Source organism: Lissotriton vulgaris, chromosome 5 (genome assembly GCF_964263255.1).
Source record: "Lissotriton vulgaris chromosome 5, aLisVul1.2, whole genome shotgun sequence".
Taxonomy (NCBI): domain Eukaryota; kingdom Metazoa; phylum Chordata; class Amphibia; order Caudata; family Salamandridae; genus Lissotriton; species Lissotriton vulgaris.
The window spans coordinates 908408777-908433380 of record NC_141693.1 but is presented as its reverse complement, the minus strand read 5'-3'; the positions used below and the strand labels follow the sequence as shown (position 1 = coordinate 908433380).

Genomic DNA, 24604 nt, shown 5'->3' with positions numbered 1-24604 from the left:
ATACAAGTCAGAACATCGTAGCAGGGTATTAAAATGGTCAAGACTTTCGTGTAAGAGTGGTGGCTGGGATCTCCCTAATATTACATTTCAAAATGCTGCTGCTGTGGTAATGCAAATTAGCTATTTGATAAAAAAAATCTTCTACTAGGTTATTTTATTGTACTTGGCTCCTCTCTATATAGGTATAAAAGTAAAACTGGACAGAAAAAATGTCAAAAGATTTGGGGTCCATCACAGAGCTGGATAAGTCAATACCCTTCACCCTTTTAATGCGCTGGATACTTATTTGTTGTATAGTGTAAATTGTTAATCTTCTCTCTTTTTGTTGTAATGAACACATTTAAGATTATGCAACTTTTTATTGTTGTTATGTTGTAACCAATATCAATTTATGCTGTAACTCTTTTCTAATTACATAACAAAAACTAGAAAAATTAAATGTTTGCTGAGATTTTTTTCTGCATGTAATACGTTCCTGATTTTTTCTTACAATTTAAACTGTGCAATGCTTCTGAGAATTTGCCAAGCTTGCAAAGTTTTTAAGTTTGAGAATGAAAACTTCTCACACTACTAATTTACATTTAAAAAAGAGCGATTTGGAGAATTGTCATTTACCCAAGATTACATTAGACAAAAGAGAAAACATTTGAAATTATCCTATTCATTTGCGATCTAAATTCGTTGCCTAAATCACCGGAAGAAGCTTCCCCCAAAAAATGATGGCATGTGCATGGCCAAACTGGAAAAAGAAATCACACTGACAATCTGTGTTACCTGCTATCTGCATGTTAGTTAACCTTAGATTCTTGTCCTCTTTTATTTCTTCAAGAGTTTGGATACCCAATTTGTGCCATTTCACAGCTGTTTTCAGTCCCACTCCAAAAATAGTAGTAAACAGCTAAAACAAAAAAATAGCACTTTATTAACAGACTTTGGTATTGCATTCAATAAAATGGCATCAACATTCCATCCACTGATGGGAAGAAAACTGTTGGAGATAGTTTTAACAAATGAAGATTGTTGGAAAGTGCGTTATTGGTAGGGTAAATATGCATCTACCACTAGTAATAAGGCCACTAACATGGTATAGAGTCCAGTAAAGGTCTCAGTAAATTGTCCCCTTGCTCAACCAAGCAGTCAGGCCTAATTTAGGAGACAGGAGTGTAAAGCATTTAAAAACACCAATACATCAAATAAGCAAGACAGAACACACAATACAAATCCCACTCCAATGTATAACAATAGGAAACACGTTTATGAATAAATAGACACCAACATGACAAACATTGAATGTAGGGAACAGGAGATATGAAGTATTAAAGATTAACCAATTTATAGTGCTTAAAAGCCTAGAGCGCCACAATGGGACATCTGGTCGTGCTTCACCGGGACAAAGTCAAAGTTTGAGCCTGACACGATGGAGCCATGGTTGTATACACTAAGTGGGAGGCCCTGCTCAAAATGTTACCTTCACACTTAGAAACATTTCTAGACCTTTTTCTCTGACGGCAGTCGACCGACCCCAATATGGTAGATTTGGAAAGTGTTTGCTGGCTTGACATTTTGTGAGGCCCAGTCAAATCCTCGAAGTCTAGAGCTCCTGCGCTTTCAGTGGGAAGAACCTGAAATCCGGGTTGCGGTTTAAGGTAGTAGGCTTGGGGGGGCGTGACCAACAGCATGGACGAGTAGGACGTGCTTGGTCTCGGCTCCCGGTGCACTGCATTAATCCGACTACATAAACCTGCCAAATCATCCAAACCAACAAAAAACCGAAGTATGGGCTGGCACTGACACTCCTGCTGCCGAAATTCTGAACTTTCCGAGCGATTACAGGCGGTAATCGGCCAAGGGAGGTCACAATCCGGAGCGGGGCCGCTTCCATAGGATGGCGGCCAGGCGAGCTTCATCGGCCCTTATCTGACTCCACCCCGGCCTCGGGTACTGCTGCCTGCGGTGCGCCTTTGCCCTCGGGACCGGAGGGAGTGTCCGACCAGCTGCAAAAGAGACCGGACACCCTGCGCCCCCCACTACCCCCGGTGAGCGGCTTCCTGAGTGACGGCAGCGGCCGGTAACTGCAGCGGCCGAGAAATACACCCGTGAGGGGCCCAAGGCGGAGGCGTGTAGACTATGGGGGAGCCGCTGCGGGATGAGATCCGGGGCCCCCGACCCAGAGGGATCCGAGAAGAGGTGTTGTCCGGGAGATCCTGGGGTGGACCCGCCCCCCCCCTCCCGAGTCCAGTGTCTGGCATGCCCGCGCTGCTGCGCCCGGCTCCGGAGAGGCGTGCTGATGCCTGAGACGGGGATCGGTCGGTACGAGGGACACAGCCGCGGCGCGGCAGCCGGTGAGTGAGAACCTGCCCTCCCCTCACCCCTCATCCCCACGAGTGAAGACCAGGCCGGGGCCCCCATCGAAGAAAATACTGCTGACCTGCAAGTGTGACTGGGGGGATTGCGCTGCGGAGGAGAGGGCGCCCGTCACCCGAAGGGATCCAGGCCGTGGACACTGAGGGGTTGGGCCAGGAACACTGCCCACCGTGACAAGAAAACGCTGCGCAATTATCAGAAGGGGCCCGAACGGCAAGAAGCGCATGACTCTACATGAAGTGCCCTCTGGGTCTGAGGGCCTACCTATACTGCCTGGGGATCACGCTCCCCTAGCCCTTTGAACTGATCTTTCTCGGGGCCAATCACTATCATACACTGTGGAAGAGAGGGCCTACTACCCACAGAAGACCCGAACTGGTGGGGCAGACATACTATTGGTACTAAGGAGGATAGTGGTGGTTAGCACGGGTTGCGCCTGACCCATGCCGCCCGGACTACATCTCACCCACGGAGCTATCGGGACAGAGGAGGGTGAGACGAATGCCCTCCCGCCACCCCGACTTGCCGGGCAACCCCAGGCGACTTTGGTAACGACAAGGAATCGAAATGGGGAAGAGGGACCCGGCGGCGAGACCAGCCAGACAAGAAACTATTGAGAGCTACGCTACTACAAGGGCACAAAAGGAGACGACCCAGGGGCTGCCGGGAACACGCACTGACACGGCCATGCTGCTGGAGGCGATTCAGGCCTCCAGGACTGATATACAAGACTCCAGAACAGCACTAAAGACTAAAATAGGCGAAGTGGGCTCTGAAGTCCTCTTACTGCGCCAAGACTTCAGGAACCTAACTGAGAGGGTGAATACGGCGGAGAACAGAATTGGTGAAGCTGAGGACTCTATTACTACCCTCCGAAAGGATATGGCGGAGCTACAGGCATGTCACAGACAACTGTTGTGGAGGGTGGACGATGCCGAAAACAGGGTGAGGCGCAACAACCTTCGCTTCGTGGGCTTTAGGTAGGGCATTGAAAAGACTGATGTAGCGGCCTTTCTGCATAGCTGGCTAAGATCGACATTCCCGCAGGCCCAGTTCTCAAACTGCTTTGTTATACAAAGAGCACATAGGGCCCTGCTGATGAAACCGCCGGAGGGAGCACGGCCGCGGCCGATCATTGCACGTTTCCTCAATTATGCAGACAGGGACCTTATTCTCCGGGAAGCAAGAAAAAAAGGAGAACTTAGGATGGAAAACACAACTATCATGATCTTCCCAGACTACAGCCAGGACGTCCAGAGGCAGAGGCGACCCTACGACTCAGTCAAAGCAAAACTCTGAGATCTGCACATATCGTATATGTTGCTCTTCCCAGCGAAACTGAAAGTACTGTTCAAAGGCAAGTACCACTTCTTCAACAACCCAGAGGAGGCCTGGCAGTGGCTGGAGGAGCGTCCCATACTCCGGGAAGCCGAAGAGGAAGGTCGCAGAATCTGAACAGAAATAGCGGCGGCCAACTTCCGGAGGAATTCACCTAAGCCACAAAGGTCCCAAATCCCGAGAATGAGACGAGGCTCACACCCATCTCCTTATCCAGAACATCATGCGACGGGCCCGGGAGGAAGAAGCTGGGCAGCGCCTACAAATGACCTGCCGGATCAGGGGTCCAGGTTCGGCTGTCTGGCCCACCACACTGGAGCAGAGACGGAATATATGGAAGGTGAACGTACGTCGGATGTGGAATAATCAGCTGATCATTCACTGCACCCCCTGGCTGAGGCAATCCGCGAGATGGAACAGGGGGCAACTGGCGGAACTGACGACCTTGACATCGACACACAAGACTCTAACTCCTGAGGACGTTTGGAACTGATATCCGAGGCAGCAGTGCACCACTGCTGGGGACACGCAAGTTGACAACTCTTTTCTCTTCGTGTTGACTCACATCACTGTTAGTGGTTTTTGCTGGTGATCCCATCGCCCTGTTCGGCACGGGTATTCCGGGCCACAGGATACAGGGATATTGCCACATGATCAACCCTACAGGGGCTCTCATCAGAGCCCTGGAGGTAGTTTAGTTTGGGATTCACTAGGAGGGCGACAGACCTTTACCACCTGAAAGTCCTATTGGTCAATGGTTGCACAGATGGGATGGACGGGGGGAAGGTGGGGAGGGAGAGGGTGGTAAGGGGGATGTTTACACAGCTTTGTTTGGGGGGATCTTGGTTGGGGGGAGGGGGGAACAGTTGATTGAATGCAGTCACGCGTCTTGGTGCTCCATGCTACACCTCCACTGTGGGACACATCCGCATACTCCTAGTGTTATACAAGAATGACAAATACGGTAACTGGCTCATCCACAGACAGTATAAAGGTTAGTGTCCTAACCTGGAATGTAAACGGACTCGGAAACAAAATCAAGAGGGGGTTGGTCAACTCATATATAAAAAGGCTAGACCCGGACATTACCTTCTTACAGGAAACCCACCTCAAGGGACAAAACTGCCCCTTCATAGCCAGGGGGCGCCATAAATTGCTGGCACATGCGGGCTACACCACTGATTTGAGAGGGGTGGCGATCCTCATAAAGAACTCCACCCCGTTCAGTGTCACACGCACCTGGGTCGACCCACTGGGGACTTGTGTTAGGGTCCAGGGGACATGGCGCAGACGCATATACACCCTTATATCGGTCTACGCACCGCCCAAGCTACAGGCAAACACACTTAGGACACTGACCAACATACTCCTTGACACGGCCGACACCATTCAGATAGTTGGAGGAGACTTTAACGATGTCATGGAATTGGAGAGGGATAGGTCGGGGGCACCGACTGCAAGAGGGAATCGGACCCCCCTGGCCCAATTAATGACGACTATTGGTCTCACGGATGTCTGGAGGTGGTTGCGACCACGACACACTGCTTATTCCTTTACTCAGCCACCCACAGGACATTCTCCAGGTTAGACTATATATTTATGTCCAGACAGCACTTATCGGTAGACACGACAGCAGAATACCAGGTGAGAGGAATATCTGACCACTCACCACTGTTAGTAAGGTTGGGCCACAATCGGGGTGGGGAGGTGGCCTCTTGGCGCCTGGCCGCCTGGGACCTCCAGAAAGCACCGATACTGAGAGGAGTGAGAGCGGACGTCAGGGTCTACATAGCCGAAAACGAGGGGTCCATTGCTTCAGGTGTGATCCTATGGGATGCCCTGAAGCCTGTGATGCACGATAGGATACAGAATAGGCTGGTAGAGGAACGAAGGAAACTCCAGAGGAAGTAGCAAAACTAGAACGAGCAATCCTGGACCTAGAGGAAGACTATTTGAGTTTGAGGGATAACGGAACTCTTCGGAGACTGGTAGACAAGCAGAAACAGTACAGGGAACTGGTGACGAAGGAGGCTAAAACTCAGCACTTGGCCACCCTCCACCGCATCTATGATCTAGGGGACAAATCGGGCAAACTCCTGGCATGGCTGAGTAGAAAGGAACGGGCAGATAGGTGGATGGACAGAGTTAAAGACTCGGGAGGGACACTTGTCAACACGGATACACACATTGCTAATGCTTTTGCTCTACACTATGAGAACTTCTACACTGCAAGGGAACTAGGGACCTGCGAGGAGGCACTACGTTATATGGAATGGGTCGACCTTCCAGTGCTAGACTCTGAGGCCCTCGCGACATTAGAGGCTGACTTCACTATAGACGACTTTTCCGGGGCCATTGCTAGACTGAGATCGGGAAGGACCCTGGGTCCAAATGGTTTCCCAGCAGAATTTTTCAAGTGTACAGCCGACCTCCTTGTTCCCCACCTGAAGAACCTTTTCTCTTCGGGCCTATCGGGAGGGGAGGCTCCCACCAGACCTCTCTATGGCAACAATCGTTCCGATATACAAGGAGGGCAAGCCCCGAGAGGACTGTGCGTCCTATCGCCCAATTTCCCTCCTAAACACGGAGGCGATACTTCTCGCAACCATCTTAACACTACGACTCCGGTCGGTGATTTCAAACCTCATACACCTGGATCAAACTGGCTTTTTGCCAGACAGGGCCACCAAGCTGAACCTCCGGCGCACCCACAATTAGCTGCAGGAGGTGCGGGACAGAGAGGCGCCACACTGGTTTCTCTCCCTGGACGCTGAGAAAGCCTTCGACGCAGTCCATTGGCCGTTCCTAGAAGGAGTCTTGCATAAATTCAGCTTTGGTCCAAAGTTTCGGACTTGGGTCCGGCTACTCTATACTGAACCCCGAGCTAGGGTGAGGGTAAATGGTAAACTGTCCCGGGAATTTCAGATTCAAAGGGGGACCCGACAGGGTTGCCCTCTGTCCCCCCTCCTCTTCATGCTTACCATTGAGGTGCTGGCAGCCAGGATCCGACAAAACCCACGGATCACTGGTTTCATCAGAACGGATATTGACCCCGCACAAGAGAAACTATCCCTCTATGCGGATGATGTCCTCGTGTACATTACCCACCCAGGGACCACTGTGCCGGAGCTCTTCGTGGAACTGGAACGATATGGGGAACACTCCGGATACAATATAAATTGGCACAAATCGGTCCTATACGACCCAGGGGGCAGGGAAGCCTGGACAACATTACCAAGGCAACTGATCACAACTACGGCAGGATTTCAATACCTCGGGATTTACATCACCTTAGACAGTAAACTCTCCCTACAGAAAAACCTAGAAAGGATCGTGCTGAATTCCGTAGCGGACATGGACCGATGGAGACAGTTGCCGCTTACGCTTTTAGGCCGAGCGGCGATGTACAAGATGATCTTCCTCCCCAAATACTTATACGCCCTACAGAATGAATACTACCCGCTACCGGAAACACTACTGCCTATAATACATTCGGATCTTAGGACTTTCCTTTGGCTAGGTAAACAACCTAGAATAGCACTAACCACACTACAGAGACACCAGTATAGCGGAGGAATCTCCTTACCTAACTTGGAGGCCTATTATTGGGCGGAACACATGACCCCGATTAATGAATGGCTCCATGCTCAGGCAGACCACCCCACATATGCCCTAGAGCGACACAAACTGGACTGAGACATAATATTGATGAACCCCAGAGAGGTGGCGATCAAGTCCAGGCTACCTCTCATCCAATACAATATATTACATGGGACATACTATGACAGAGTGAGACTCCAGAGGATGGGAAGAGCACAAGACGCCGCGTGCCTACGCTGCCATAGCTGCAGAGGAGATTTTTATCACATACTGTGGGTATGTGCCGTTATCCAAAACTACTGGAACCACATATTTGGGGAGTTGAGAGATATACTGGGGGCCTCGCTTGTCCAGGAGCCCAAGTTGGCCCTCTTAGGAATGACTAACGATGTAGACCTTCCCCGCCCTCTCCTAACCTTCCTGGTTCTTGCCCTGGTAGTGGCCAAGAGAGACATAGCAAGGTACTTGGATCTCTATATGGCTGCTGAGAGAGTGACTTACAAAGCTAGAGGGTGCCCTGGAAAATTCCGCAGGGTCTGGGCCAGGTGGCGCTATTATCATGAACTGGATGGGGGGCTGGATGGGAGATGAGCACAACACTGGGATGTACCATTCCCTAAACGTCTTATAGAGGGTTGGTTTGATCAATCTAATAAACCTTTGCATACCAAAGTTACTGACTCAGGACCAATGGGATATGCAGGGTACCAGCATAATTGGAATATGGAGGGGGTGCATTGTAAACAGAGCCACAGGGTCTGGGCCAGGGGGCTCTATTATCACGGATGGGATGGGGTTGGATGGGAGATGAGCACAGCACAAGGATGCAACATTGACTAAAAGTCTTATAGATGACTTGGATGAACACTCTGGGACACTTTACATGTCAAAATTACGAACCCTGGACTGCTGGGGTATTTACAGTATCAATGAGGATGGAATGTGGAAGAGTGGGAGGGGTGTAGGGGGATGAGTACGAAGAACTACGTGACTGTACTGTTGAGTTATAACCAAAATGCAAATAAAAATGTTTAAAAAAAAAAAAAGGTAGTAGGCTTGACTCTCGCGGTTGGGTTCATCAACTTATGAAGCTTTTTCACAAAAGTTCTCCAAACTTCAGGAGGTACTTCCTAAAGGTATCCTCGTAGGTTCCAAGTGTCTAAATCACCATTCCAAATGTCTGGAATCTCCTAGGTGGTCTCCAGGATATCTGGTCCATCAACTGCCACAATGCACCTGGCTAAATCCTTATAAGTCCACTGGACACATTCCAGGATGGAGCCTCTTGGTGGAGAAGATGCAAGTGGGCTCTGTTGACCTGTAGCTTGCAGGGAGTCCACTCCTTAATCCTACTTGAAGCAAGGCCCTGCCCCCAGGGCTGTAATACCAAATTGTGCAGCAGGCGCAGCCGTTTAGAGTGCAGTTCTTTGGGTACAAATCCAGATTCCAGCATGGCAGTCCTTCTTTTCCTTGTAGCTTCAGGAAGCAGATCCGAGAGCCTATGAAGCTCCCAGATATTTATTCAGTGTTCTGTGGTGACATGCAGGAGGCACCTCTGTTCAGTGAGATGCTGGGTGCCACCCAAAAGCATGAGAACTTCCTCCAAAGTGTAGCATCTTCTTTTCCCACAACATATTCGTCTGATGGAGGACCTCTTGACTTTCCGGAGGGCTTTAAAAACTTTCCTGTTTTAGCTGATTTCATGTTTTTAGTTTCCTGTTGTGTTATGTTCTACCTTGTCTCTGCGCCGGGACGCCCCTTGGCTGGGGTATCTGTGCGCATAATAAATCAATATAACATAACATAACATAACATAACATAACATAACATACTGCACTTCCAAAATCCAACATGGATGATTTCTCTCCAGAGGAGTAGGAGCTAGCTAAACCAACCCTCTGTGTGGATCATTTTCATTAGCTCTCACCCCCCTGATCCCTGCAAATTCCTGTTCTAAATCTGCCAGGATGTGGGGGTAGGTACGCCTGTCATTCCTTGCTGAGCTACTCTCTCTTTGAGCTCAGTTTGATTTGCCCAGCCCCCTCTGCAGGCCCCATGCTCACCAGCTGCAGAGCTCTCCCCATCAGATAGCCTATTCTCCTGCCAGGCCACTTATCACCTAATCAAAGCAGACTGGCTAAGTCTGTTAAGGCTGACGAATCGGCAGAGATCACTAGAAGGCTGGATTTTGGCTTACAGAAGAGAAAGTTCCATAAATTCTCTTCTGTACTAGTTATGATAAATTCAACAGTGGCAAGTTGTGAGATTTCTCAATACCAATTGTTTAAGTCCATGAATGATATTTGACTCCTCTCCTAGTAATATGTATAACTTAGTAAAATATTTCAATGTTAGCCTATGGAGTTAAGTATCTACAAAGGGGAACATTAAACAGGCAGTTTTACCCTCACCAGGGCATATAAAACACCTATCTGTTAGGGGTGGTCGGATTTGACCTCATAAACAAGTGTTCAACGTAGATTCTACAGGGCTAAATTGGAGTTCTCCTTCCAGCATTTCCTATTGAACTCCATGAGAACTATGTTGAGTCCTTTTGTGACATTCCCTAAACAGCGTGCTGGGTTGTGTTGGAAAACGTTTGAGACGCTCCCGAACTAAGTAAAAAGGGAGTCTCACCCGCGGATCATTGCTTGGCTTACTGCTTGGTTAGTGACCACGCCCCTTTACTCAGCGTCCTGCTTTGTGAGGTTCCCGTAGCGTTCTTGGTTCCTGTCTGCCTTCCTGTTCCAGTTTGTTCCCTGATTCCTGAGCCCGTGGTATTTTCTTTGTTTTCCTGTTGGATTCCCGGTATTTCTTCCCTACACTTTACCCCGAATTTCGCTGCCTAATCTGTTCCCGATACTTAGTCTCCCTGTCTCCCTTCCCGCTTCTCAGTTCTCCCCGGTGCCTTGCTCGACTTTCCGCCTTAGCGACTTGTTCTGTCCCTACGCCCTGTTAATGGTGATTGGTTTGTCTTCGGGCCATTCTTTCCGCTCCGTTCCACTCGGTCTTCAGTGTATGAGTGGACGGAGGCTTTCTCTGGACATTAGCGTTTCTGTGTTTGTACATGTCCACGCGCTCCACTCTGTCTTTAGTTTACGAGTTGGACGCATTGTGCGTACTCCATGTGTTGTCTTGTTGAGTGTACACCCGCTCCGCTCCGTCATAAGTTCCAAGAGTCGGACGTGGTGTGTGTATTTGTGCTTGTTGTGTGTTCTGTGTTTACCCACTCCGCTCTGTCTTTAGTTTATGAGTCGGAAGTGGGAGTTGTTGCCGTGCCACTTTGTCTTTAGCTCCATAAGTGGTACGAGTCTGTCATCTGCTGCTCTGGTGGCCCAGTCTTGCTCAGTCCTTAGTTTATGAGCAGGACTGGAATTGTTTACCTTCTTGCTTGGAGGTATACCTTGCTGAGTAGTCATCCAGGTTCCCTTCACTACCTCCTGGTTCGTGACTTTTGACTACTCGCTTATGCTCTGACGCTCACCTGGTGAGGTAAGTGGATTTCTATATTGAACACTTGTGTACTAGTCCTGAAAATTACTAGAGAGTTTAGTCCTATTGTATGTTTGGTTACAGCCATCTCCTGCCATCGAGACTGCAGCTACAACGTCCCTGCTGGGGAGAGTTGCTATACTCTCTGGGAAATTCCCCCCACACTTTTTGGGAGCAACTGACTTTGAGTGAGTTATCTCTTCTCACTTGGGTCGTTGCTGTTTGGAAGTGTGGGGGACATTCATCTTTGATCCTGTGGACTTCCATCCTCCTCAAGAGGGGAGGACCCTTAACACTATCTATAAGGCCCCTGCTTTTAGTTACATGACGCCTACTCCTGGGCACCTAGGGGAGAACTTGGAGGCACCTAATATGTGCAAATAAGGAAGATTATCACTGTTAAAGTGACCATTCCTCCAAAGCAGAGTTTGCCCACAATTTTACTTTCAAAGACAGTCTGCAAGTCCAGCCTGCCTTTAAAATGAGAGAAGGCACTCTGCAGTGCACACATGCAAGTTCAGGAAATCTGCTGGCCTGTAAGTTTCCACGCCCTATTACATATTAGGGTCTTATGCGTAGTTTGAACCCCATGGCCCTAATATATAAGATGGATTTATATGGTCTGTCAATACCAATTGTGAGAATTCACTTTAAAAGACAGGCTTCAAGGCAGGACTGCTTTTAAAAGGACAGCATGCACACATCAGTGCACACATGCAAGTGCAAGAAATCTGCTGAGCCTCTAAACCTCAATGCCCCATGATATACCAGGGCGTATAGGTAAATTGCACCCCCAGGCACTATTATCTACTATTATGACTTACAGGGTCTGTCATTGCTGTACCCTATTACAAGTTCCTTTTCATGCATTTTACTGGACCTAGGCCGGTTTAGCAGAGCCCAGGTACAGTCAGTCAATTAACACCAGTAGCATTCAGCAAAAAATGGGAGTGAAGAGGGCAAAAGGATCACTTTCTAACAAAGATTGAACCTTCATGATACAAATCCATGATATCTTAGATTAAATATCCTCAATCCTTTTATCATTAGATATTATTTCTATCTGCCAGTGAACTATATGCTGCCATTAGGGTGGTGAGGTCTATGGACAAGGTGTTAATCAGTACAGAGTAATCAATTAAACACTGTTTCACACAGGTAAAATTATCCTTTTGCTGCAAGCAGTTTGTGGCGGTCATTTAAAACATAACAAAAGTGAGTTCTAACAGAGTTGACTCTACACTGCCAAGGTACAACCGCATGTCCTATTCTCAATTTTGCAGTCGCTGTAAAACACAGGAAAAAGAAAAAAAGATATAACAATCTTAAATTACAGCTTCTCTTTTTCAGATATTACTCTCTCAAAATTCTGATTAATGAACACACATTTATGCACTCTAACAACATTTAACACAGATTTGATACTATGTACGTCATCAATCGGCAATTAAAATGAACATTAATTCTATATTATCTAAAGCTTTACACTGGAAGAGAACATGTGGAAAACTATTAAGACCAGTGCTTTACTGTTGCCAAATGTATGCCTTTTCCTCAGTGCTAGAACCAACTAGAGGGCGGATCGGAGAAACATGAACACTTTCCTGCCCGCGTTGTATTTCAGAAACAAGACTTACCCAGTATCCGAAACAATCTTATACACAATATGCTATATTTAATAAGGGTATTCCCTGTTTATAGCATTAAGGTACATCAGAGCTAGCATGCAGCTGGATCAAAAGCCTTCCTCTAGTGGAAGTGTGAATGGGCTGAAGTTTCTTAAGTTGAAAGCCCTTTGTCATAATCTATTGTAACTGCAGTCACGAAATAGAGACTCCGCTCACCAGAAGTAGTGTTGCTTTTGCATACTTTATTTAAGAGGTGAGCTGTAGGAAATAAATAGCACTCAATGCATGGAGCTTGAGTCTAAGCCAGACAGGATTAACCATTAAACAAAATAAGCATGAGCTCAGGGCATCAAGGGACGGGGGGACCCACAGAAATTTTCATTTTTCGGATCTACCATTGACCATATGGTGCAAAAGTTCAAATGGTGCAACTGAACCCAGACATAAAGTGGAAGTATCAAAAAATACATTTTCTTTACCCTCTTAATGTGGTGGAGTGGTGTGGCTCACTCTTTAGAGGCGGCAGACCCGAAAGCAGAGGACGGCCTGGGACCAGGGTTCAATTCCCGACGCGGCAGGGTCGTGGACCAGGGTCAGCAGACTCGATAATTCTCACCTCGGTGCCTACTCTAACCAGGGATCACACTCGGCAACTCTGGGCATTAGCTTGCCTAATCTCCACAACGGCCCCCCACATACGCCGGGGATGCCTGGTTTCACTTTGGAGATACCCAGTAGGGACCATCTCACAGGGAAAGCCAGGACAGGTTCCCCAGCGGTCTACTGCACAGAGATACTCCTTCAGGAGTCGATTCTAGCGCCTTACAAACCCACAATTAATTAATTTCAATTAATGTAAATTTTGTTTTATTTAGGAAAATAGAAGGTTTTTTTTATGGTTTATTATTGTTTATATTTTGAATTAGATATATCTGGCGGCACCAAAATCTTTTAAGTGCTTGGGGCCTCTAAATGTCTTAATCTTGCCCTGAGTCTAAGGGGCTGGATACCGCGTTGATGCTCCTGCGCTGTGGTGCACTGAAAAAGGACACCGCAATGGGAACGGCAAAAATGTTGCAGCACGGCATGGACTGTGAAGTCCATGCCATGCTGAAACTGGGGATGCAAGCAGACAGGGGGGCACTATGCATCCCCATGGCAGCAGGGGCATGTGGACCCTATAAAGCCCACTTTCTTTTCCCTCTGCCAGCCTTTTCATGGTGGTGAACCCACCATGAAAAGGTTAATGGATGGAAAACTCATAATATGCTTTCCGGACTGTGGCGGTCCAGCTTTCCATAATATATAGGCCCTCTGCGCAGTGCCACCGCTGACGCAGTGGTGGCCAGTCCCAAAAGTCGCCTCATAAGGAGGCAGGCGCAGGACCGCCACCACGAATCTGGCAGTACAAATCGGGCCCTAAGGTATTTAGAAATCGTTTACCCAGTGATGAACGGACAAAATTCCTAAGATTTGCCCTGGAATTGCCCTTTCCCTCTCACTAGACCACTGCCTTTGCCTCGACCCCTGCTTAAAAAAAGGGGTTGTGGTAATACTTTGTGTCCTAACAGGTGCACTGATAAAGCGGTACTGGTTCCTTGCCCAAGATGTGAATCCATCTCTATGTCTGACTCACAAGGGACTGAACATTCTGAGAAAGTGCTAAAAACTAAGTTGCTGTAGATTACCCTAGCTTGAGGGTACTCCTTGTGCCGAGTTGTGAAAGAACTCATCTCGCAGATAAGGACAAGTCATGTTCTTAATGTACTTTTGTACGTCCTTGCTTAGTTTGAAGAGTTTGCGACCCAAATTAATTGATTTAAATTCTTTGATGGATTTTTTTCTAAATTTCTCAGAATTTTTCAATAACAAGATACGCTTTCGTCCTCAAGGACAGCAATTTATTTTGTAAGGCGTTCCTTGTAATTAAGAGCAGTTTTAATGTCCAAAACAATTCAGTATCTCCGACTGCAGTTGGGGATAAAACTAAAGCTGTTATGATAACTAGGTTCATCAACAAACTCAGTAGGACTTCTGATCTGCAGCCTAATGGGAATAGTATTACCCGAACACAAACCTGTCATTAAGTGACCCTGAAACCTAGTTCTAATAAGTTTATTTTAAGTCTTATTTAAGGTGTCTATTTTATTTTTCCAACTGTCTGACAACGCTGATCTGCACTTTATAGTTGCAGGATAGAAGAAGCTTTTTAAGAAGGCAAGCCAAGGCCTACATGAAATACGAGAACACTATAAGAGAAAAGAATGCCAGAAGACAAACCGTACCATCACTTTGGTGTACTTGAGAGGAGCTTGGCACCAACACAGCTATAAAACACACTGCTTGAATTTGATGCAGAGAACATCCCAATCTCAGCCATGCCACACTCCCAATAACGTAGGTGATCCTCATATTAGGTGAGTCAAGATAAGAATGGAGCAGGGCAGTCGAGGCACAGGCATGCTCTTGAGCTGGTTGCATTGTCCAGCCAGGCACTGTGGTCCGAACTGTGCTGACCCTGTCTCCCAGTGATGTGTTTTATCTAGGAACCCGATTCAATATTGTGACTTTATGCCCCTATACGGCTATAATCAAAATTATCCCTATAATGGCATAATGATCAGAACCATATTTCAGTAAGTCGCCCTTGCAGTCCAAGGCACAGCAAAAGCTACTTCCTTAGATTCCTAGAGAGCACACCGAGTTCTTTCGACACACCAAACCTCCAGCAACCTGGGAAAGCACCGCTTGCTTTTGTTTTGATTTGTAATAGAACTCCTGCGAGCACTGTAAGAACGACCAGTTCTTAGTGACATCTTTATTGACGTCTTATGTCCAAACCTTACGTCAGACTCGGGACCTTTCAGGTATAAATATACCAACGTTGCCTTAAGCAAACACACAGTGGTGATTCTGGAGCAGAGCAGCTAATCTACTTTCCGAGAGCCCAGCAGAAGCGAGAAGCCCACGGACGCTGCCCCTCCTCTTTGATGCACTGAGAAAGACGCTGTCTTTTCTCCTGCCGAGAAAATCCAGCTCCGGCGTTTCCAGCCTACCCTTGCGGGTGACTGTAATATCGAGTCCTGAGAGAAAGATACCAGACCTCCTACATTCTATTCCCAAGGTACAGTGCTGATTAAACCCTTAGAGAAAATTCTTGAACAGATCCTTGGCAACAAACCTACTTAACTTAAACTGCTACTTACTTACTCCTTCCCACGTATTAGGCTTAGGTCAGGTACACCGGGGTAGGCTTAGTTTAGAAGCACCAGTTGAACACGTTAGCCTATGTATATATGTATATATATTTTATCCATTTTAAAGTGTCTTATGGTTAAGAAACCATATCAATGCTTTTACAGTATTATTTCATTATACTCCTTTTACTGTACGTACTTTACTTTACATTAAGTATTGCAATTGTGGCAATTAATTTCTCTTGCATGAGAAAGAAGACTGCTCAATAAATAATACCTTTTATTGAAAACGCCCGTCTCTCTATTCTGTGCACCCTGGTGAAATTAAATATGCACATCTGACTGAGTGAAATAGCTGTCTATTGTTTCACACGACTCTAGAGATTGACTCTTATTCTGAGGGAGCAAAGTTGTCATGTTTATGCAGTTGTCGGAAGCTGAATCCCTTCTTGTCTGAGCCAGGGAAGCTGATCACTTCCTATTCAGTCAAGAAAGTTTCCAGTGACCTCTGAGCTAGCTGGCGCAAACCTAAATTAAGTCTAACATAGTCAGTAGAGACCTAGATGACCTCAGTCCTACATCTACACTGCTGTTTATGTTATTCCAATGCGCAGGGCCTATAGGGAAAATAGGAACTACACTACACCCGGAGATCAAAATTGTGCACTCACCACTAAAGAAGTTACTCTGCGAAACACCTATCATATCCTGTCAGCTCCAAACTCCTATTTGTCCTCATTCTTCCCTTACACCTCAGGCTGATCCAGTTAGGTGCCCTGGATTGACAAATGCAGCCTCAGCATCATTACTAGGCACCCAAGGCAAGGGTTGCCACCACTGGTAATTCCTGCCGTTTAGGGATATCTGTGAGATGATGATGTCCACCCACTCCAAATGCATGTTGGTTGTATTTCTTCATATGATTAGGGCAGGCACTTATGCCATGATATTGCCTACAATGGGAAATGCATACCCTGGCATATAGGTGACTATGGATGGCATATTGGGAATACCCAGAGTATGATGGTGCCCACACTTGCTATAATGCAGGCCACAGCATAGCAGTCGTAATTGATGGCTTTTTATGGACATCTTGAGTACTTAATGAAAATGATGAATCAAGGTTTGGGTATTAAAAACATACATTGGGAATGCTATTCTGAGACAAAAAAAATTTGTTTTAATGAAAGCTATAAGCATTTTGAGGGAAAACACTAAAATGATGAAACACGTAGTCGAAGGCCAACCCATTAGTCAGGTAGAAAACTTCAAGTATTTCTTACTTTGACAACTGTCTGACAACACTGACCTGCACTCCAGAGTTGCAGGATAGCGAAAGGAAAAGATGATTGTAACGAAACTGGTGCTCATGTGAAGTGCTCTGATGCCCGATGTCTCAGTTCTAGTTTGCGCTATATAAAACTCTTTAAAAAAAAAGTATTTAGGGGTTTTATTCCATTCGGAGCTGAAGCGGCGCTCACTCATATCTCAGAATGTTCTGACCTTTAATAGAGTGACATTCAGTAGTAAAGATTTTTCCCCTCTGCTAGGACGCACTCACATCCAATCGGTCCTGGAAATTTACAGGGCCAAGTGCATCCCCATAGTAAGCTACGGTAGTGGAATATGGGGATATGGATGGGTTGCCCATCTCAAAGCAGCTGAAAATAAATTTTTAAGAGGTCTATTAGGGGTCCCCCAAAGTGTTCCCTCTGAAATTGTCCATGAGGAGCTATGCTTAGACGTTCTCATTGACCAGCTACGCCTTTGTTCTTAAAGCTCTGGAACTAGATCTGGTTAAAAGAGGAACTTAGTTTTAGCAGAATACTTCTACAGGATTGTATAGTATTGGAAAAATCCTCTCTGATCCCATGGCTGGTGTATGTGGCACTTACCTGGGGGCCCTAGGCTGGTCTGATCTGTATGTCAATCCCTCTATTTTAACTCGCTCCTTGGGCACAAAGATCGAAACAGCATTTAGGTACAAGTTGGCATAAGAGCCGATGATTTTGCACTAACAAAATATTCTATGCAACATGCAATTTTAGTGCAAACTGTCAGCGATATAGAACCATATTTAACCTGGAATATGACAGCCATCAAAGTTGTGTGCTGCCTATTTCAGGTTGAATCTATTTCCCTGCCTCATCCCCTCTAATCACGGGTTGTTTTTCGGATTTGGACCTGCCCCTCTGTGAATGTGACCAACAACGATTAACAATACTTTACATGTCACTATGCTTTGTCCAAAATACGATAATCTGCGGCACAAGTTTCTGATTTTAAGGCCCATTAATTTTACCCAAGTCAGTCCTGCTCTGCTGTTTTTACAGTTCTTAAACTATTCTTATGTTTGTTTTTTCCTTTTACGCTTTCTGATGGAGGTTTAAAAGATGAATCAGTCTGACTATGATAACCTGTATGTTCACTTTACTGATAACTTATGTCTTTTATCGCTTTATTTGTAAAATCGAATAAAGACCTTTAATTGGTTGAGATGATTTTTCCAAAATGAAGTTGTAAATTGATAGCACAATGTGTGTTTTTACATGAATTGACAAGCTGGTGTCGGAGGACCAAATTATTGGTTTCCAAAAAACATAATTAAAGCGGATATTTCAGTTTGCAGTGGTCTGAAATCCTAAGCATAGGAATTAGTATAACAATCCTGTTGTATATTCTCCTTAACCTAAGCATTAACACTGATGTATAGGCATGGTAAATCGTTCTACTAATGATTTATATTTACATCCTGACCCTCCCAAGGACAGTGTTATTCGTAAAATATGATTGAGCATCTTCTATGAATTAATAGGATGTAAAAATAAAATACAAATTGAAATATAGTGGTGTAGATAGCTGCCTTGGTAAATGATATTGCAATAAATTGTGTGAGGTCTTCTTTTTGGAGAAAACGATAGGCCATGTGAAACTGTATTTTCTGAACTGTATATTGTATTTTCTGAACTGCATATATTGTCCATGGCTTTCTAGACATTTCTGTATGGAGATTGTGCTAAAGAAGCACCATTTTGTCACCATTTTCTCGAGGTTATCTTAAGACACCTAAACATGCTACACTCTCTAGGAGTATCAATTTGCTTTTCTCTCCGTGAACGTCCTGGATTGTTTCATGAGTACACTTTCAGAATCTATGACTTGTTTGCAAGTGTATGTGAAAATTGTGATGCAAAACGGGACAAAATAATCATGTGTTTTTAAAACTTTCTGTGCAAAGTACCCCACAAATGCCTCTTGACGAAGTAAGGCTCGTTTTCTTGGTTCAATCAGTCTCCCCAATTTGAAGCAGATATTCACTGACACCCGTTTCAAAGCTCCTCGGCACTATTGTGTTTGATGCAGAGCAATATTAAAGACACTTATAGAGAGATTTATCATTGAAAAATCGTCTCGCAAATGGCCAGATTCTGAGAATCTGGCCCTTTGCGAGCGCAATTTTTGCATTTGGGATTCATCATCCCAAATGCAAAAATTAGTAATTGCGAATTCGATAAATTGCGGGGAATTACATTTAAGGAATCTCTATTTGAGATTCCTTAAATGCAATTCATTAACCATTTTTAAATTGCAAAATCGCATTTTCGGGCCGCTATTTACCGCAAGGTCAAACCTCGTGGTAAATAGCGAAAACTTAGAAAAATGCTTTTAAATGCATTTTTCTAAGTTGCATGTTGCACACACACATGTCCTTTGGACATGTGTGTGCGCAACACCAATGTAGATTACATTTCAGGGGTGCTACAGGGTGTCCTAGCACCCTTGAAATCCCATCCTTATTTGCGATTAGCAATTTGCTAATCGCAAATAAGGAATGTGTAGGAATCGCAATTTATTTAGCGATTCCTACATGAATCCCGTTTTGCAAGTCCTTAATAGCGATTCCTTAATAATCGCTATTAAGGACTCGCTAAACGGGACTTTGATGAATCTAGAGCCCAATGAATGACCTGTCATTTAAAATTATGTCATCAGTTGAGCAGGGAGTGGATAGCAGGTTAACCATTTTAGGAGATTTCAAATTGCACTTGGTGAATTATTTCTGTTGACCATTAGTATAGGAAGATCAAAGAAGAATTATGTGAACACATAATATTGCTTTACATCAAAATTTCTGTCAATCCTAATTTATGACATCTCCCAGGAGAAAGCCTTACCCTAACACATATATCTATATAAAACTTGAATGGGATCACAATTGTTAAGGACAGCCCAATCCATCCTATTCTATTCTATTCTAGCCTCACATTCATAAATCACAACATTTGTTACATAGGTCTCCTAGCACTCTTGATTCAATAGGTCTGGAGATGCTTTCCTATTCTTAGATAAGGCTTTAGAATTCAGAGAAGTAACTTCTGCTGATACAATTGTATTGGATAAAATACATTGTTTTCCTGTTTAACCAAAGTTTTGTACTTCACTGAAGTAGATATTCAGGTTTCCATGAAGATGAAATTATTGTCTCCATTTGAACTCCAATTTCACAAGTGTGGATTTTGTTTCTTTAACTCTGGAAAAGAGCATATGCCTTCCAAAAACTATGCACTGAGAGTAGGATCAAAAAGGAATTTGTTGATTTGCTCCGGCTCTTTCAGTCTGATGAAAAATATGTAGACAAAGGTCTGGCCCTGGCTGTTCCTTCATCCCATACTCCATACCCAATTATTTCATAAGGCAATCATTTTGAGGAATAATTGCTGACAGATTGTTTTTGAGGGATTTTAAAACTCCTAAAGCTTCAACAATTATAAATGTATGATGAGGCCTAGGAAAATCTAGCAGCAGAGTCAAATTAAATCTCCAATAATAAGTAAAAATCTGATCTAGCAAAGGGTCAGCCAAAAGAGTTGGTCCACGCACGATTTTAATAACTTCAATTGACTACACATAGGACAGAACTATTCCTACTAAATAGTTTGCATGGTCACTATCCAACAGTTGAAATCTTACTAATCTTACTAATAATTCATCAAAACACCTAGCCTGAAATACTAAAAGCTCAAAGAGAGACTAGTTAATTGCATCAAATGGAATAGACCATGTACACACATCGGCCGTGTCAAATTACAAGCTTAGTCTCATCTTAATCCTGTCCACCTATAAAGGCTGAAGGAGAAAAGGAACAGTTTATTTAGCTGATTAAGATTTCAACAGGGCACATAAATCCTTGTGTATCACTGCTAGCTTATTGGTTCAGTCTTCATCAATGACCTTTTGATGAAATCTACTTAATACAGTTCTACTATTTTACTATCACATCTTTCTGGACCTTGAGATATTAGCACTCCACGCATTTATGTGTCATTGAGCTTGTTGTTCCCTTGGATACCATGGCATCTCTTTCACAGTTATGGTTTGAGGAAACCCATAAAGAACAAGAAGAAGGATTGGATATTTATGATGGAATTAGAGTCACAGCTGTCTGTCATTAGGCATATTTGTATGTTGTGGAAGCTTGGTCAAATTCCTTAAGTCATTATCTTTTCCTTCACCTAAACCCTGCCCTGCTTTTAGTAAAGTTGGTAATGATTTGCTATCAAAGAGAAATATCCAGTGGCATTCCACATGATACTACTCTATTGATGGGCATACTAAAATTGGATGCAGCAGCAACACAGAATGTTCAATTTAAGATTGCAGCCAGTGGTGTCTGAAGAGGCATCAATGTCAGAGAGCCAATGGCCAAAGTTGCGGTAAAAATCCATTCATTCAGATTTTGTTTCTTTTTTGGAAGTTGAACATTTTCAGCTGGATGAAGCCACAGTTTGTAACTGGCAAGGGTTCCACAAAATTAGATATCCCTTCTGGTAGTAGAAACTAAACAGGCTTTACTGCTGCAGAGAAGAAGGCAGTGGGAGGTGTCGCAAAGTCAGATTGTCCAGCGATGCACCTTGGGCAGATCGACGAGCAGGCAGGTTACGGTCTCCTTCCGGTTCTCAAAGCACTTATCGGTATTTGGGCTATCTAGGCACATTTAGCATCAATCCCAAAGGCCCAGAACTGCAAATGAGACACTTGTAGGGTCAGGACTCACTTGCGCTGGAGCCTTTTCTGTCCCTGCGGCTCTGATCAGGAGGTCAGTCACCTAGCCCTTGGACTCATTCTGAAAGTAGAAGAGCAGGTCTAAAACAGCAGGGCAGGCTTCTGAGGGCACAAGGCAGCTTTTAGCCAGCAAAGCTGTCATTGTTTGTGCAGCAAGGCAGACTTTTGAAGGACAGCAGGCCACAGCAGCAGACAGTAGTCTGAGAGTCTTTCCACAGGTCTAGGATTGAAGTGAAGTGTGAGTCTGACGGTCCTATTTTTATACCTAGTGCCTACTTGAAGTGAAAGAAACTTCTGGAGACTCCCTCCCCAGAACTGCCTGGAATGTTCTGCCTCCTTGTGCTTGTCCCAGTCTGCCCAGTCTGCCTGCAGTCACAATAGGCTACTGTGAATGTCTTTGTGTGTGAGTGAGGCTGGGTATGTTGAAGTGCAAGTGGGGCTGCTCACAACTCCCCCCCCCCATCCTGCCTGCTGAGATGGCCAATTTAGGCAAACCTAGTGTCTGTATTGTGTGGCGGTCTGGCAGGAACATACAATGCCACTCACACCTTGGTATGTGACCCAGGAACAGGCTGCAGGCATCAAATGGTTAGTGCAGAAAAAAGTCCAATTTTCTAAAATTTGCATTTTCAGAATTGTGACTTAAAATCTGAATTTACCAATAAAGGTGATTTTAAATTTTAATTCCTAAGACACCAAACATGACATCCCTACTTTCTCCGAATCAAACGCTGTTACTTATGAAATGTAATACGAGAACCCAATGATATCCAATGGGAGAGGTAGGCCTCACAATAGTGAAAATCTAAAGTGTGTGTTTTTCACTACCAGGATATGTAAAACGTAACAGTACAGGTGCACTTTTTTTTAAAACACTGCACCCTGCCCTATTAGCTGTCTGGGGACTACCTTAGGGGAAAATGATATGTATTTTTGTTTTAGTTTAAGAGAGCTATATTTAAGTATAAGAAGAAAGGGTATATCTTACAACAGAAATTAGAAATAAACAATAAAACGAGTATGCAATGATACAATAGTACTGTTAGGTAGCAGGTAAGAAGTAACAATATTCAAAAAAGAACCTTAATGAAACAGCATTTTTGTTTTATATATTAAAAGAAAAATGGATAAGGGAGAAAAGTAAGAACATAAAATAGAAAGTAAGGTCAGCACTATCACAGTGATAATCAAGAATGAATTATAATAGTAACACAATAAAAGTACATACAACGCAATGGTAACAATGAAATAACCTAATATGTACAATTTAAGAGAAATGAAACTGAAGAGCTCATGGAAATTATGGGGCATACTATCAAGGGGTTTATCTCCGCTTTTTCGGCTTTAAAAGCCAAGAAAGCGGAGATAAAATTATCTCCCTATTACCTAGCTGTCGGTAACACCAGTTACAGACAGCTAGTAGGAGATAGCGACCATCTTGGGCCCCGCTTTGCATATCAGTGATATTTGTCACGAATGACATGCAAAGTGGGCATGCCAAGATGTTAGCGACTAGAAACAGTCGCTAACATCGCTATCACCTATTACCAACTTTTGGAGATATTCGCGCTAAGCGCAAATATCTCCAAAAGCTAACACCTGCCCCAGAGCAGTTCTTAGCCATGTTATCCAATAGTAGGTGGATAACATGGCTGAGAGCATTAGCTCGATAATGCATGAATATCGCTGACTTTTCAGCGATATTCATGCATTTTGGCCAATTTTTATCGCTTAGGAGATAAACCTTGATAATAGCAAGGTTCCTAAGCGATAAAAATCGCCGCAGCTCGGCGATAAAAATATCACCGCTAAACCAACATAGAGATAATTATCGCTAGTTGTTAGTAATATGCCCCTATATGTATTAAAAAGGGAGTTTCAGTCTTGGTAAAGGGTTTATTTTGCCAAGTCGAATTGACAGTTTAAAACTGCTGGCATGGTTTAGAGGGCTGCTTAAGTCGGTAGCACAATATGTGATGCAGGACCCCTGGTAGCATTTAATTTACAGGTCCTGGGTATATAGTATACCAATCTACTAGAAACTTATAAGTAAATTAAATGAGTCAATTCTAAGAACAAGCACTTTATCACTGGTTAGCAGTGGTAAAGTGCATCAAGTCCTAAGGCCAACAAACACGAATTCAGGAAAATAGGAGGGGTGAGGGCAAAATGTTTGGAAGAAGACTACCCTAAGGCTGACAGGTCTAAGAGTACTATAACAGTCTTATTATGCCATTGGTGTGTAAGAGTACCCCTTTATGGTTTAACATTGCCCTTATCCTCTTCAACATTTTCTTCAACGATCTTTCATACTGTCAATAGGATAACTAAGTGGTGAGCCAAAGATGTCTCTCTGTCTTGCTATTTGCAGATAACTGCAAGCTCTTCTTGTGAAGTGAGCATTTATTAATGAAGCTCTTTGTGAGTTTTTGTTTTATTGATCCAGGGAAAGGCCAGAGATTAGTGTCTATTAGTGTCGGGAAGAAAGTTCAATTAATGGTGTTTGGCAAGCACTTCTGCTGTTTCAGAAGTTTTATCAAATTAATTTAGAGGGTGAGATAAAAACGACTCTAACTACCTAGGAGTTTGTTCTATGAAGAATCATAAATTGAATGGATTAGTCAGCATTAGCTAATTCCCTTTGATGACGGGGTAGATATCTGTCCCAAAGGTGAATGCCAATTTTTGTGGTCATCATATTGAGATTTAAATAAAGGGCCTTGGACTCAAAACGTTCCTTGTAACTGCGTAAACAGAATAATTTTGTTAGCACCCTTTGTGCGTTCTTTTGATACATTTTCTGGGTTCAGAGTCAGTAGGTGTTAAAAAAACAGCAAAAGAGTAAAAAGAAAATTGTGTTTTTTCTAATCGAAAGTCACTCAAATACAGAGAAAGCCATACAGGTTTTATTGTGGATTAATT

The 24604-nt window shown here is 44.4% G+C and overlaps 1 protein-coding gene across 2 annotated transcripts in view; it reads right to left on the bottom strand.

Moving 5' to 3' along the window:
• Positions 1 to 24604, bottom strand: part of DNTT (DNA nucleotidylexotransferase) — a 1394583-nt gene that overhangs the window by 703796 nt on the left and 666183 nt on the right. For both annotated transcript variants that reach the window (XM_086922528.1, XM_086922529.1), the window contains exon 6: positions 775 to 898. In XM_086922528.1, the coding sequence (XP_086778654.1) occupies positions 775 to 898 (124 nt within the window). The remainder of the gene's footprint in view (positions 1 to 774; positions 899 to 24604) is intronic.